This window comes from Eschscholzia californica, unplaced genomic scaffold, assembly GCF_041429995.1.
Source record: "Eschscholzia californica isolate CP2 unplaced genomic scaffold, dmEscCali1.0.p SCAF_6, whole genome shotgun sequence".
Lineage (NCBI taxonomy): Eukaryota > Viridiplantae > Streptophyta > Magnoliopsida > Ranunculales > Papaveraceae > Eschscholzia > Eschscholzia californica.
Window position 1 is genome coordinate 20385563 of NW_028238483.1, and position 16767 is coordinate 20402329.

Genomic DNA, 16767 nt, shown 5'->3' on the forward strand with positions numbered 1-16767 from the left:
TTACAGAACATCTAAAATACTTGGCTAAAATATATAATGAAAAACCGTCATCTCTAGTTTACCGAGTTAAACAGATATATTCTATTCTTTACTAGTTTAGCTCAAACCATATGCTAATATTTGTACGAAGTCAATTAAACAAGTAAGCCTAGGAATCTAAAATCATATAAAAGATTAGGCAAGTACCAGCTAGACTCAATGCTGCAGAAATGAGCTCAAGCAACCATGAAGAGACCTGCCTGAAGGACATGACAACATAAGCAAGAAACGGATCAGAGTTCAAAAAGTTATTGAATTGTGAAAAGAATGAATCTTAACATTTAGGTATTTATGTTCTTACATCTGAAACGTGAAATTTGTCGCAGAAACTTAGTGATGGAAGCAACCATTCACACAAAAATGTTGATTGATATTCATTGTTGCTGCTCCGAAGATCATCACCTGCAATTCAGTAATAACAGTAGGATGGGATATCCATTAATATTCCTTTAGGGTTTTGCTCCATCTCCTTAGGTTAGGTTTGCACAAAGTAAAGTTGGTATAACTTCGCACATAGTATGAAAGGTTTGCTATAGTTTGCACAGTTTATAGAGTTTATACAGATTCTCGTAGGGAGTCCAAGCCTAAAAAAATGTGTTTTTAACCAAGACCAACAGGACTTCGGCGAAAACTGAATTTCCTGTATTATATATAATGAAGTTAACATAAAATTAATAAAAGTTTGATGGAAGTTTCAAACCTGAAACTTGTACAAGTATCCTGTGTGTAATAAATTGCTGCAAGAATAAGATACATTAGTACGAGTTGTATTTGATTTCCCAATATACTTACCTAGTTGAAGGGTTTAGGTTTCAGGGTTTAAGCCAGTGCCAACAAGGATAGAGATGATGTTAATCTAAAAAAGAAATATGCGCAATTAATTGTCACTTGTCACTTACCTGCCAAACGGAAGGCATGTATTCACGATATGAGTGTTTCTTTTGGCTTCCATCAATAGTCTTGGAGGTATCTTGCCGTGACCATTTACTGAAAGAACTATTTTCAAAAATCTTCATTAGTTAAACTTAAAAGTACACTTTATTCTAGAATTGTACTTGGAATAAAATAAGAATAAGAAAATCTTGTGAAAGGGAAAAAAACATATTAAGCTATACACCACAATCCCGCAAAATTGAATACTAAAACTGATAGAACAACAAAGACAGCAAACAAGAACTAATGAAACAAACTCTGCTCGCGATATTGTTCTCTATATAGTTATATAGGTTGAAGCTATCACAATTTTATTATTTAGAAACAAGAGTAATGAAACAATTTCCCTACTAACCTTTTGTGTTCACTTAATCCATCCCCAAAAATGGTTGACTTGGTAGCAAGAAGAAGCATAGGTTGCATTTGTAGAAGCTTCCGAATTTCCTGAACAACAGTTTCTACCACACTATGAAGAGACAAGCTTTTCCTATACAATTTTAAAAACACAAGTACAGAAAAAGAGGTAGAAGAGAGAAGCTGATCACAACTGCAATGCTTAAAATTGAATGGTATATACTATATACTATATATATATTAAAACAATAGTAAATTGTGTAAGAAGAAACTCATCCAGTCATCCTAGCAACAAACTGAACAATCGATACTGAAATTTATAGCTAACTAGAGCAAAACTAGAAATGAGATGTCAAAGGAGGGTCTCTATCAACCTAAATCCTGAAAACAGAAAGGTGCAAGCAAATATGCCCACAGCCCACTTATAAGGATTCAACGAGTAAACTGGATCATAGCACGAGAACACCCTCGAAGATTTTAAACCAAATACCAAACTGCGCCTCGCTTACAAATTACAAGATGGTCATAATAACACCTTATTATCACAGAATTTCATAAAATTTGATGAAAAAGTAAAAGAAATAAACGTGTAAGAAAATGAGTACTTTTACCTGTTTTCACCTCCTACAGGCAGAGTAGTGGAAGCTCGATCAGCCCAATAAAATGCACCAATGCTGGAGAATATCAATTCCAAAATAAGTTGATTACCTAATAATAAATAATCAATCATGGAAGTGTAGACCTAGTAAACTCTATCCCAACAACTAGTTAAGCTGAAAAGACTAAAAGAAGAGGAAAACATGCTAAATTGTTCCTTGTTATTTCCTTCATAAATTTAGTAACCAGGTTAAAAAACTACATATTAGTTTATGACTGGACACTTTCTTGGTTTAGTTTAAGTTTTAGCGTAAACACCTTGGAACTATGTCAACAGCAGATAACCCAACAGTCACATTGTTATATAGGGAAAAATCAGCGATGCGCCGAAAGAACTTTTACCTAAGGCAGAAGGACCAGGGTCCTAGAGATGGAAAACACAACAAAATTAAAATACTAGAAGTAACAAGAATGAAAATGACAGAAAAACAAAAGGGAGTTACATATAGGCACTAACAGTGAGACTTGGACAATAAAAAAAACATAACATTGAGGAAAGATACTAATAAACTGTTTCTTCTATATAACTCCGTTCGGCCCACCTTCGCCGGATCCCCTTTTCGTTTTCATTGTGTGTTAGGCTTCCCTCCATTAATAGCTTCTCCTAATGTGAGAGATACTTATGAATCAAAACCAATCCTTCATATAGTTTTCTATCTCTCTCTAGATTCTAAAGAAATGGCATCATCCTCATCAACAAGATCATCAATTATCTATTCTTCTTGGATTCTTCCTCTTGTTATTCTCTCCCTAACATGGACAATAGATGCATCTTATAATGTTACAACAATTAAATTCAACCAACGATAATCCTCTTTTTGGTAATTTCAATACCCTCCGTTCATCTTATGGCAATTCCGTTCGTCTTCTCCTTAACCGTTACTAAGGATCAGGGTTAATTTTGTTAAGTTTATACAATCATGGAGTGTTCGGTGCAAAGATCAAATTGTCGGCTGTCTTCACTGCCGGAGTGGTTGTTGTTTTCTACATATCAAATGCAGATGTATTCGAGAAGACACTTGTTGAATTGGTATTGCATTTTTGGGGAATATTGAAGGAAAAGAATGGAGATTTCAGACTAATGTTTATGAAAATGAAAGTACAAGCATCCTGTGGACTGAAAAGATTATCATATAACTCGCACAAGATGAACAATAGGAAATGAGTGTGATTACGGTGATGGCGTGGTGATGGCGGTTCTGGGATTTAGTGTTGACAGTTCTTCTATGATGGTGGTGGTTTTCCGGTGTGGGCGGCGGTTTCCCGATGACGGTTTTCTGGTGATGGCGACGGTTTTCCGGTGACGGCGTCGGTTTTCGGTGTCAGCGGCGGTGGTTCTTCCAGTTATTTTGTCACATTTTGAGTTTATTTGTATTAATAGTATAATAATTTCGTTATTGTGGCGGTTCTCCGGTGACGGTTTTCCGGCGATAGCGGCAGTGGTTATTTTAGTTTTTTTCCAGTTTTTTTTGTCAGACCTTTAGGGTCCCATTTCACGATCTATAGGATCTTCTTGTCGACCTTTAGGGTCTTTTTATTCTCGATCTTTAGGATCATTGTGTCTGTGTCTTGTCCAATTTCTTTCCCTTCATGAGGCACTTTGCATTTAAAGGTATGTAACTCTCATGAAGTCTTCAGAGGAGAGAAATAAGAATTATCATCCTTGTATCATTGTGACTTTGTCACTTATTAATGGAATATGTTTTCCCTTGGCTCAAAAAAAAAAAACTCCGTTCGGCCCACACGAAATGATCAAAGTTCTCATGTTCTTCAGGAGACATCCCTACATCATATAGTTCAACTTCACTCAAAAATCATCCTGCCCTGAACCTTAACCACTATTGGTTAAACCAAGTTATGAATCTAGCTTATCAAGTTAGCATTCAATTTCAACAAGCAGATGCTGGAGTTAGAAGTTTCAGAAAATGATCATTTTGGGTAGTTATGATGAACGTAGTAAGTAGAACTTTTAACAAAAATTATCCATTGTGAATCTTCATATTAACTACAAGTAGTGGTGTAAAGAGATCATGTAGACAAATACAGTGTAACACAAATCCTATAACATGAAATTTGGGACTAAAAGAAAACCTGTCAATCATTAGAAAATGAGCAGCAACACCATTTGCTTCACTTTCCTTTTGAAGTCGGTAACGCAATGTCTATATATTCAGTGAAAGAAAATATAACATTAGTGTAGACACAAGAAAAAGAAAATTCCATGAAGTTGTGTTTAGCATACAAACAACCAAATCAAAATTAACAACTATCAAACTCAAATAATAACTCCGCAGAACTAATCACCATCTCTTCACAGGTATGTGATTGCTTATTTCATTCCCAGTCACTGATTCAGAGTCGTACATGCAAAATTATCCAAAAAATCAATCAAGTGCTTTCATCAATGCTGTTAAGATAAGTTGGTGTCGTCCTAAGAATATCAACCAAGCTTTGAAGCCATGGGAGTTTATGAAAAACCAAAGCTAGGTACAGAAATTTGGAACTTGATACCGAAGGCAACCATGTGGTATTTGTGGAAAGATAGGAATTTTAAAAATCTTTAAGGAATGAAATCAATATAGTAATATACTAATGTGGAAGTATAGGATGTAGAGGGGATCCTGTTCCATTGGAGCAGGAACCTTAAATGGGCTAAAACAAAACAATATATAGATTTTTTTTCGCAATTGGGAGGCGTTAAACTGACATATCACATGTAGCTCATTGCTTTTATTGTATGTTCTTTTTCTTCAGTACACTGACTCGAAGTTTCAAGATAAACTTTTATTGAGTGTAAATCACAAAACTATCTTTCAAATGCAGTAAGCATATCTCCATGAACTCAATACTAAAGTTCATAAAGGGACACTGTTTTGCTGGAGCGGCGGGGAGGGGGGGAGACAGAATGGGATAAGTAGCGTTTTTTATTTAGATTTAATAATAGCATGGGAAGTTTGGCAACGTTGCAATTTCGTGTTGCTGTAGAAGATTCTGCTGCCTTTTGCCTACAATTTTTGTAGGGCGAGAAATGTACATTCAATCAATCCAAACTGTTAAAAGAAGTCTTAATGTTATTCAATATCTAAGGTAGCAAATTTAAGTAGTTCGAGTAGGTTTAGGACTCTTTTGTAAGGAGGTATAAGGAGCTCTACTTACGAATTTCAGGCAAACTTTTCATATAAGGATGACGTTCATGCCATGCACTGAGTAAACAAACTTGTGCTACCATCCGACCCAAAATTTGCACTAGTTTGTATCTTTTCTTATGATGCACTATATACCGCTCTTCAACAGAAGAAATTTCCTCATGTATATTATTTCACAGGAGGTTATAACAACAACAGCAACAACAACATAATTGGTTACTTTCAATCCCAAACTGTTTTATGGAACTAGAAATATCGGACTAGATCAAGTCCTAAACACACAACACGAAAAAACACTTTTTCCCCAATAAATAAAGAGCTATAACAGCGAAAGAAGCTCACCTTGAGTGTGCCCAAAAATTCATAACTATTGTAACATCTTATGTATAAGAAACGCCTCATGCAAGCTACAAACAGTTCCTCGTCAAAGTTGGTTGGCGGTTCCCTCATAACACCATACTCTTGAAGATCCTTATTTAGTTCTTTGTTGCTCGATCCTAAAATATTTAAACTGATCATCAATTAAAATGACCCTATAAAAGCATCACTACTTGAAGTCTGTCCTATTGAGACAAAGATCGTAAGGGTAACCAGCACAGCTAAGGGAACAACTCCGATGTATTAACTGATGTCACACCCTCCCCAATATCAGCCATATTATCATTGATTTGGGCACCACCGAGGCCTGTTATGCCAGTTCCATCTGGTACAAGGTTTTTCCTTTCCATGGGCCGGCCCTAAACCAGCTAACAGTTCTAAGCGTCGAACTGACCAAAAAAGGCCTCACCAACTTAGACGCCAAAAGACGTAGGCTATATGTAAGAGAATTTCTTGTGCTGTTCCATCTCTTGAAAGGTTTTCCTAAGCAACAAGGAACTAAGTACGAAGTGCCTTGCACAAGAAGCTTCTATTTGACATCATTAACCTACTCTAACACTAATGTACATGCGATGGCAGAAGCTTCAGTGGAGGTTTAATACAATCCCAGCTGCAAACCTAGGAAACTGTTCTAATAACTTTATTCACTTCAAATTTGATATAACCTTAAACTATAACGTCACCCAAAAAATAGAGAGAGTAAAAGAAGCACAATAAAAGAGAAGAAGAGAACTCCCTGGCACTATCTGAACTAAAATGCCTACAAATATTTCCTTATGGCTGAGTTGTCAAATTAAGAGTCATGAGGCATGCCATTCTCTTCCTTCAACCTTTTGTCACCAAATTGTTAGACATCGAGCAATACCTCACCTTGATAACAATAAAGATAGATTGCCCGCCTACTTGACCTCCTACTTTATCATATGAATATAAGACAAGAGAGGGAGAGATGTGAAGTGGTCATGATGCCCTCAAAGCTCAAACCCATCTATCCCCTCTTGTCCTATTATCCAGACGGTGAAGTAGGGGGGTCAAAGGAGCGGGCAACCTAGAATTGTTGCCTTGATAAAGAGTTCAATAGCAAAGTGAAGTTTCACTTCCTCTTTTTCATTTAAAAAAAAAAACGGGTTTCCTAGTAACTTCAAAAGGTGTGCCAACACTTGATATAATTGTACTCATCTCCAAGAAGTTCTCCAATTACTAAAACAACAATGATGGAAAAGGCTAAAAAAACAGACGTACACCAACGTAATTGGGAATCAACGATCTTAATTTAGAGTGACGAAGTCCTTCAAGAGAGTTGACCCGAAAACGAGAACCCTTGATTTTGTTTAGGTTTGAGGTAGGTTTTGACTTTAGCCTTTTCTATCATTGTTATTAGCTGTTACTAAACTTACGAATAAATAGAAAGTTCATACACCCATAAATTCGAAGACAATGAACATCATATGAACAAAAAAGTAGCACGCCAAAATTGCGAATATATAGATTAATGCAACTTACTAGTTGCTTCAATAATATGATGCCTCAGCACTTGTGCTAAACGTTCGACATCAAATCGACAATCCAAGTCAAAGTACATTACTAAACGCTCCAACCCACCATATTGTACACCTTTCCACTCCTTGGGAAGGATACAACTAACAGCAGCCTACATATACAAGATACCCATATATCTTAATATCAATAAAGATAAGAAATTTCAAAGATTTGTAAATTTATTTAGAAATTTCATCAATATTGATAAACTACAAGTGTTGTTAACATTTTGATAGTTTGGATGAGAAATGTCATAGTTTTGATCATATACATGTAAAAATGAGTAGCATATATATAGTGATGAGACAAGAGAGAGGGAACCTGTATTAAGATTTGGGTTTTGGCGGAAGGAGAAGGGCCAATGATTTCGACAACATTACCAACGCGAAGAGGAACGCGATGAAGAGGAGGGAGAAGTAAGAATGGTCTTTCTGTTAAAACCCTAGAAAGCATTTCTTTCGCACTTTCATCTCCATTTATCCACTCTTTTGGTCTCATTGATAAAGAACCGCTCTCTCTCTCTCTGAATGTCTAATGTCTTGGCGGGAATTCTCTACTTCCCTATATATCCTGTGGCATCGCGAGTGGTGTCAACTGCCCGGGCTATCGTGACTCATTCTTGATATACGGCCAACCTAAAGAGGGCCAGAAAATGAATGTTTGTCTCAAACATATTCCGGCCGAATCGTGATACGTATGCGTTCGGACAGGATTTAGTAAGATAAAGTGATATAATTTCTTTCTCTAAATCCTGACCAAACACATTCTGATTCCAACGCGATTTTCGGACAGGATATGTGTCGAACAGAGCATCATGGCTGAAAAGACCCTGGACAGTTGGTTTTAAGAAGGGTCAGACCTGGTGTCCTACGAGGGGCTAGCCAGCTTTGCCCAGTTCGCCACGTGGGAGTCTATCGTCGATCCCTATTGAACCTGCTTGTGTGAGAGAGGTCAGATGGCTCACACAAAGTAGGCCCGAGTATCACTTGGCTAGGCACATTGGCTCGCCTAGCTATCAATCTAAGCGGGTTACATGATATACGGGTTCAAAACGTCTTGGGCCTCCTGATTGACATTACTAGCTTTTGACCACTCGATTATCAATTGTCAACCATATTCCCCCATCTTTCATGCGAAACTTCATTGTTTGACTTACAGTACTTCTGTTTAGTTCGAGTATTTGACTTCTTATTAAGAACGTAAAACCAAACTACATGTTTGCATTCGAATATTTCCGTATCATTTTCAATCGCGTTCAACTGGCAAAGGAGGTTCTCTTAATTCACCCATTACATAAAAGTTACTTACTCACATGACATTGATAGAGAAGAAAAAGTAGCTCTCTCCCTTTCTTAACCCTTTGAACACCATGTACAAATGACTCGTAAAAATAATCTAAAAATTAAGATATTGTAATTTGTAATTAACAAATGTTAATTCAAATCTTTGTTATTAAAACATAGATCAATTACATCTAATATAAAATTAAAAAATAATAATAATAGTAATAATAACATTCTTCCCAGAATTATGGGAACCCATTTCAGATAATTTACAGAAATTGAAAACTTATTACAGAGATGAACAAATCTACATTATCTTCCCTGAGCTAAGAGGATAACCGATACCGTGTCGTTTAGTCGGAAAAACCACAAACAATAAACTACTAATAAGTCCAATTCCAACTGGAATTATATTCAAATATTGTTGAATTTCATTATCTGGTTTTGGGTAAAAGCAAGTAATTACATTCTTATCTCTTAAAGCTATAGATATAAACACCAAAACTGATAGAATTGCATGAACAAAATCAATCAATCTTAGTTTATATTTTGAAAGATCAAGAAGATTAAATTGAGAAGATCCTGATGTGGGTTCATAATCAAATACCCAAATTCCTTTGAAAGTAGCAAACCCATGAAAAACTTGACCTTCAGGTGTTTTAATGGTGTCAGTAAAAGAAGCAAGAAAACAAGAAGTAGCAAGAAAGAATAATAAAAATTTTGTCATGAGATAAGTTGCTGTATCACAATTACCATTGTTGGTAAAAACTGGTGTGAGAATTTGAAATGCTAAGACAGTTCCTGTTGGAAGGAGATTGGCTAAGTTTGCTGTACTTGTTAAGGTTTGGGATAAAGCACTTTGGGGAAGAGGAGGTTTATTCTCTGTTTGAACAATAAGAGAATCTTGTTCTTGATCTTTAGTTTCTATTGTTTCTTTGAAGGATTTGGTTGTTGGTCTTAGAGACATCTTGGGTTTGTTTTGAATTGACAAAGAAGATTGTGATTAGAGATGGAAATGGGTTTTTGTATTAGAAAGAGTTGCAGGATTTGAAGATGATGATTTGAAAAAGAGAGAGAAAGGAAGGTGGGGGTAGGTGAAATGTTTGGTTGTTTCAATGGTGCTTCCTAATGTTTGCTTGTTTCAATTGTATGAAATTTGACATTCTTCCTTTGAATGAAGCGTGAAGTTATTGAATACCAACTCATCTTGATCCAACTTAAAGAAAGTACAGAGAATCATTTAGGTAAGTTTGGTTATAATCTATTTTAAGTTTTAGGTCATGTTTGGCGTGGGAGAAAGTAAACCAATTAGCGAGATTAACAATCTCGGAATTTGTAAGCGCACTATCTTCTTTTACTGATTGATTTGGTCAAGAATTAAATTCGTGTAGATTGATTTCGATAATAGATCATTTGATTAACTATTCAAAGTAGAATTAAATGACAAACAATCTCAACTTGTAGGCAACTTCCAACACGGTAGGTAAAAATGTTAGTTGTCAAATATTTTTCTATACACTTTAATAATACAATTTGTTTTTATTCGATCTCAAAGCATAATGGTGCATTATATTAAAAAAAAATGTTAATAGAGAGCCGACTAGTTGAAATTTTCGATTTTGGAACTATTATAACTTTGAGAGATAACTTAGTTAGTCCCTTAGTAGGTATATGTTGCCTATAAAACAATTAGAACCAGAAATTGGTAATCTTATTTGGAAACAAAATTTGAGGAAAATTTGATTCTACAAGGAAATAGACAACCAATTTTTGTAGTTTTGAATACAAAGAACAATGGCAAGTAAGAAATAGATAACAAAAACCTTCTTCCTCTGCAACAAAAAGGAACGACCACGAAATGAAACCTAGAACGTATAAGTTGGGTAAATTCCCATGCATTGTCTCTTGCTGTGTATCGATCAATCGAGCAAATCAACAGAGGTTTTCCTTCTGGGGAACCTCTCAGGCAACCTTAGATTCATAGCATCTTCGATCTTAATAGGTAAATGTGTAGCTACAAACACGATTCCCCCTTTCTTCCGATGCTCTGAAATGATATATTCGAGTAAACCTACACCTTCTGTATCCAATGCCACTGACGGCTCATCAAGAAGCCAAATTGGGCGGTCAAGTGCTACTACTCTAGCAAGCTGTAGTCTTTTCCTCTGACCCATAGAGAGCATCCTTGCCTTCTCGTTAATAAGTCGGCCAAGACCCATGAGTTCTAAAGCGGGCTTTGATTTACCACACTTGCCTTCAAGAACTTCAAACCATTGAACATTATCAAGAACTGTTCGATTGTCTTTAATAGCATCTTTCAGGGAAAGCCAGTTGAGTTGGAGTTTATATTGCTCGAAAACTCCGGAATTTGTGATGTCATGACCGTTCCAAAGTATCTCTCCGGCTGACGGTCGTGAGAAACAAGCTAATAGACGTAAGAATGTGGATTTTCCTGCACCATTGGCTCCGGTTAACACGAGGGCACCTCCATCGTGCAATGAGACATTGATGTTACGAAGTATTAATTGGGCGTTTCTCATGCAAGAGACATTGTTGAGGAGCATTCGAGGAAGTGGTGGTTTCCTTATAAACATTTTATATATCCTCTCAAAAATCTGGTCGAAATTAGGGTAGGAGCTCTCTTTTCTACTTGTAAGTCGAGTAGTATAAGAGTACTATTCTGATATCTGAATCTGCATGAACAAAAAATACATGGTCATTGTGGACTTAAAAGACTATGTTTTGGTGTATTATGTGCAGAAAGGACTCTACAATCTCCACAAAGAACAACAAAACCCTAAAATTTATAGAGTTCAGCCAGCATTGTCTCTGTGAAATTCTAATTCCTATTCTAACTCTTGCTTTCTAATATATTAATTCTAACTAAACTTGAAAATCCCACTAAAGTAGACGTCCTATAAAAGAACCTAAATCAACTTAATCTTGGTTTCTAAATGTTTAAAGATACAAAGGAAGTACTGGTTGAGGATTTTCATCGAACAACTGGAGCTCATGTTCGTAATAGGAAGTTTCTGAAAGATGAATTACTGAATCTCAAATCACAAGAAATACAAAATGAAATTCTAAACATATAATCAAGCTAATAAAATCAAAGATGAATACCCAGATGTTAAAATCAATTTAAGCATCGAAATTTATTTCGAATCAGATTACGGGTTGAAAAATTGAAAATCCCAAGTAGAAGAGAAAGAGAGAATTTGAGTACCCAAGTAATTAGGGGTTGCGGTTGTTCTCAGTCGTCTTCCTCTGCTTGTTCCTTCGTCGGCATCGGTAAAAAGAGAGAGAGAGAGAGAGAATTAAGCTGGCCTGTAACTTGTAAGCTTGTGGTTCAATAGTTGAAAGTGGTCAATTCTGGTTCTCGGTGATCCCAATTCCGGTTCCTTTCTGGTTCTCCGTTACTGATCATTATAACAATCGCCCTATGGGATTTGTTCGGGTCGGGTCGGGTGGGGCGATACAAGGTTTCCTGGTGCCCCTACCCGCAAAATGATTTGGCCCATTCGGGCTTATCGGGCCAGGCACTCTAGCGGAACACGACGCCCATGTATAAGTGTTTGTCCGCCTAATCGGGTCACGCACTCCAGTGGAGCACGACGCCCATGTATCTGTGTTTGTCCGCCTACTCGTATATGAGTGTCTATCGACTCGCTCGAACATGTGCCGATAGAGTCGGGTATCCGACTCTCAGACTGTTTTCCCAGCCTATAGTCGGACACTACCCGCAATTGGGCTCTTAAAATGACCAACTTACCGAAATGATCTCCTAAACATGTCCAGCTTACCGATATGATCTCCTAAATATGCGCAGCTTCTGAAATAGTCTCTAAACTACTCAACTTTGCCCACCTTAAAATGACCAACTTTTGGGATCTTGGATGTTATTAACCCAGAAGATGATTTTATTTGGGGTCAGGATGATCATCTAATGGCTTTACCTACCTTCTTGAGAAGAAGATTCAATCGATTAAATTTGGGTTCTTCCTCCAAAGTCCATTTTCGTCTTCAGAGATCTACATCACTTTGTCGGTTAAGGAAGAACTTTAATGAACAAGGCCTTATAAGTTCAAAAATGATGCTATGCCCGGTTGAATCCCGGCCGAGTTGGCAGTCCAACCGGGCATAGCATCATGACGTGTTATGAGGGAGAGGGTAGTTTTCTGAATTTTACAAATTGGTCCCTCAAGTTTTAAGCCTTTTGAGTTGAGGCCATTCTCCATCAAAACCAAAACACGGGATTCCATTCCCCTCTTCCTCCAACATCTAAGGCAAAATCGATTTTCAGTCTCGGTTCTCTCAAAACGATTTCAGCTAGGTTTTTAGTTCAAAAGCACTCGATTGGGCATCCTCTTCTTCACTCGATTACAACCCCAGGAAACTCAAAAGCACCCGATTTCATTCTCTTCTTCACCCTAAACGGTTTCATCTAGGCATCATCAGGTAAGTTTAAACATCCAGTGAATAACCAATTCGTTCTTCTTCTTCTTAGTTTGATTTGCTCGATTCTAAAGGTACGTATTCCTTTTATTAACATGTTGAAAGTTTTGTATATACTGAAATACACATTTCTGATCTTCTCCTTGTATTACTTTGATGGTGGTTGATGTTGAAAGTTTTGTATATACTGAAATACACATTTTTGTTAACAAATTTGTGGTAGTGGAGTTTAGACATGAATGTTGTATATAATTTATATAGTTAGTAATACTCTGAAATCAAAATTAATCTCTTCCTTACGATCCGATTTTATCCATCAATTATGTAAACTACTTTGTAATGTTTATGTTCTTTGAATTTAGGGTATTGATGGGGATGAACCTAGTAAAGTTATCAACTTTCAGTACTATAATCAGACTATTTGTCACCTGGTTTCTTGTTTTTCAATCTTTATCTTCTTGTTTAATCACTTAAATTCGTATATATTATCTCTCAATAGAGGTACCCATGATTTTCTATCATTTTCTTTGTCACTCAAACTAAGATGTATTTCTGAAATTCTTGATTATATGTTACTAAGATGTATGTTCTGAAATTGATTATATGTTCTGAAATTTTCCTAAGATGTTACTATTTTGTGAGGTTTTGTTGATAATTAGTGTTTGTTGCTATTTTTTTTGGGTTTTGTTGCTAAGATGTATGTATTTGATATCTTATACATATTTTGGCTGCAGAAATGTTAAACTCTTCACAGAGTGAGGATGTGGATTGTTTCGACAAAACGTCTGAGAATGACATTGACAAACAGAAAGAAGACTTGTGCGAAGTTACAGTACCAACTGTAGGTTTGGAGTTCAACATTATGGATGAAATGTATGCCCTTTGTCTTACCTATGGTCGAAAAGAAGGTTTCTCACTCAGAAAATGATCAAATAAAAAAGAAGGAGTAGTTCGATATATGACATTGACTTGTGCGAAAAGTGGGACAACTAAATCAGTAGGTAGCAATCTTATTGAACAACAACCTAGTAGTCGAAATAGGTGTAAAGCCAAAATCTGTTCGAAGTTGAATGAACGTGGGAAATACGAAATAACTAGTGTTCTTTTAGGGTCCGTTATTCGTTAAGATCTTTTTACTAGAAATTTAAAGTCCGGATCTTCGAAGATCTCAAAAGTTTTGGGACAAAAATTTATCAGAATTTTGAAGGTTCAGGAACTTTTAAGTTGTGAAAATTTTTAAAACATTTTTATCTGGGACATTGAAATTCTTGGATCATTAAGTTCTGGAACATTTTTATTGGAACTTTAAGTTCTAAGACCTATTTTGTTAGAATTTTGGAGGATCAATTTTAAATCTAAGTCTTTCAAATAAATGGTTAAGATTAAAACAAAAATTGAACATTAGGTGCATGTAGACAAAAATTGCAAGTAAATGCGATTGCACGAATAATAATGTCATTGTTACTATTTATTTTTTCAACATGTTCCTCACCTTCAACATTATCTTAATCCATTTGATAAATCCTAACAAATAAACAATGAAATAAAATACGTCAAAAACATTATAACATAACCCTTATAAGATTGCTCAATATAAAAAAAACATATAGAAAACCATATAAAGTAAATAATATCTTTAAACGATATTGTCGTTCCACTAACATAAATCAAGCATAAAATAGAGTATTTGAAGCATAAACAAAACAAACTAAAATAAATCTTAAACCCTAAACTCCAAAGTATCATTTATCAAGCTCCGATAGTATCTAATTTTTTCGCTCATCCAGATTCATCATGGAAAACATCATTTTCTGCTCCGGAGATTTTATAAGTTTTGCTCCTTCCATTTTCATTGTGCAGTCCAAATCAGGAATCTCATAAAGTGTTTTACACCAATCATTTGGACTCTTTGTAGTCTGAACAAGTTCTTCAAGACTCAGAGCCATTCTTTCACTAACTTCTTCATAGTGTGTCCTTGCTCGTTTTCGTTGGACAGGTAATTTGCTCCTACTTGGTTGGTTTGATCTATAAGTATTATCCTCAACGTTTGGAGGCGCATAATGTTGGTCACAATTAATACTGTTAGGAAAAGGGTCTAAGTCGACATCGAAGTTGTCGACATCGATCCCTTGTAACCCCTCGACTGATGCTTCACAAGCATTATCTCCAACAGCTAAAGACCCTCCAAATATTGTGCATCAATCCTCGTATTCTGGATATCTGTCACTCCGGTAATCCTTAGCATTAGAGTGTTTCTGCAATAAACTACTTGGATCAAATATTTTACTAAGAATTTTATTACAGTTACTTAAATTAAATTTATGTTTAATTACCTTAAAATATTCTTCCCAAACTTCTTGTGGAACGGTGATCTTACAGGTGGTTGCATCCCAACCAAATCTAGAGCATGAAGAACACAAAACACGTCATGATGCTATGCCCGGTTGGACTGCCAACTCTGCCGGCCGGGATTCAGCCGGGCATAGCATCATTTTTGTTATAAGTTTGACCTAGTTGGGTTCCATACTTTTACAATGCACAAAATCATCATGGTTCGTATGTAACGTGTCACACACACGCTCAACTTAACTACGAATGGACGATTTCCATCCACGTGGGAGTTTAAATCAAAAGTTTCCAGAAAACAGGACTATAGTCCAAATAGTGATATAACACCAAGGGGTGTGTGCCAAAATCTCTCTTTTTTCTTTGTTTGGATTTTGGATAATTAGGTGCTAGTCCTAAACCTGGACAGACAGTGAGAGCCGGACCTACGTATAAACACGTGCATGTCCAAACACACAAACACCTCTATCTATATAAAGCATAAAACCCGCGTTTATAACCAACCGCCCCACTTCACTAATTAGTTGCTCTCTTCTTTCTCTCTCTCTCTAGAAATTGAAATCTCAGGGCTCTTTTCAATCTTCTTCTCTCAGAATCTCTTTCTATTCAAAACTCGTAATAGATAGATAGATAGATATATAGATAGATATACTCCTAGATTAGGTAAATGATAGACAACTGGCTAATTACTTGAATCATAATTTGTAACCTAGCTAGCTATTATGGATCCTATCCTTCATCATTATCATCCTATTCATCGATGGAATTTATAAGATCTTTCTGTAATTCTTCGCATTGTTGGTAAAGCTCCATAGCTTTACGAGATTCTAACTCCAAAGACATCAATTTTTCAGCAATACAGCTTATTTCGTCTTCTCTCGTAGACGCTTCCGGTATGTCATCACAATCATAAATATCTTCTTCGAAAATGTGAAAACCACATCCGCGCTTTCCATCATAAGATGACTTTGGGCAACAATAGAACCTTCGACCTTCATTTTGCTGTGATGAGCTTAGCAGGACCATCGCCACATGGACACAATCGAAGCTCATCTAACCAACACCAAAATCCACATCCATTGGCATTAAATGCTCTCTACACACATAGTGAATGATCGTAACCACATTTAAATAGTTCCAAATACTTCAAATAATGTATATAACACATAGTAAAAAGAAAAATGATACCGCTTATGGACACTTTGTAAACCATCAATTAGGATTGCGCTCAGTTCTGGAAAGCAACACCTTAAGAAAACCCTTCGAGCAAGCACATATGATTTGTTTTTTTTTCTTCTACGGAATCCGATATCATTAATTTTCTATTGCCAAAAACAGAGAGACCTTTATTATAACATCAAAATAGTATCTAATAAACACACACACACACACACACACAACCACAATATTACCTTTCTGTTTCGGTTAGTCGAGCCATCACCTACAAAATAATATATAACATGAAATTATACCCTATTTGAGGGCAAATTCTCTCAAATTTATCACACCAGTTATGTAGATAAAAATTAATTGCAAAATCATACAAAGTTCATAACATTTATAACATATAATTAGGGCAACAAAACCCAAATTCATCAAACTAGACATATATAATTTATGACAAAATCTTACAAAGT

General features: G+C 36.0%; 3 protein-coding genes across 3 annotated transcripts; all 3 read right to left on the reverse strand.

Annotated features, from left to right (window-relative positions):
- Window positions 1-10: 10 nt before the first annotated feature.
- On the reverse strand, window positions 11-7711 carry XRCC2 (homolog of X-ray repair cross complementing 2 (XRCC2)). The gene is made up of 10 exons (XM_086648150.1): window positions 7368-7711; window positions 7011-7158; window positions 5472-5626; window positions 4075-4145; window positions 1938-2000; window positions 1328-1459; window positions 939-1035; window positions 740-776; window positions 341-441; window positions 11-239 (listed from the first exon to the last, which is right to left on the reverse strand). The coding sequence occupies exons 1-10, from the start codon at window positions 7542-7544 to the stop codon at window positions 216-218; spliced, it is 1005 nt and encodes a 334-aa protein (XP_086504276.1). The 5' UTR covers window positions 7545-7711; the 3' UTR covers window positions 11-215.
- Window positions 7712-8437: 726 nt separating this feature from the next.
- Window positions 8438-9744, reverse strand: LOC147532320 (protein DMP3-like). The gene has a single exon (XM_086648152.1). It carries the CDS (start codon window positions 9294-9296, stop codon window positions 8637-8639), a length of 660 nt encoding a protein of 219 aa, XP_086504278.1. The 5' UTR covers window positions 9297-9744; the 3' UTR covers window positions 8438-8636.
- A 277-nt stretch (window positions 9745-10021) lies between these two features.
- Window positions 10022-11697, reverse strand: ABCI1 (non-intrinsic ABC protein 10). The gene is made up of 2 exons (XM_086648151.1): window positions 11556-11697; window positions 10022-11022 (listed from the first exon to the last, which is right to left on the reverse strand). Exon 2 carries the CDS (start codon window positions 10921-10923, stop codon window positions 10249-10251), a length of 675 nt encoding a protein of 224 aa, XP_086504277.1. The 5' UTR covers window positions 10924-11022; window positions 11556-11697; the 3' UTR covers window positions 10022-10248.
- Window positions 11698-16767: the final 5070 nt, after the last annotated feature.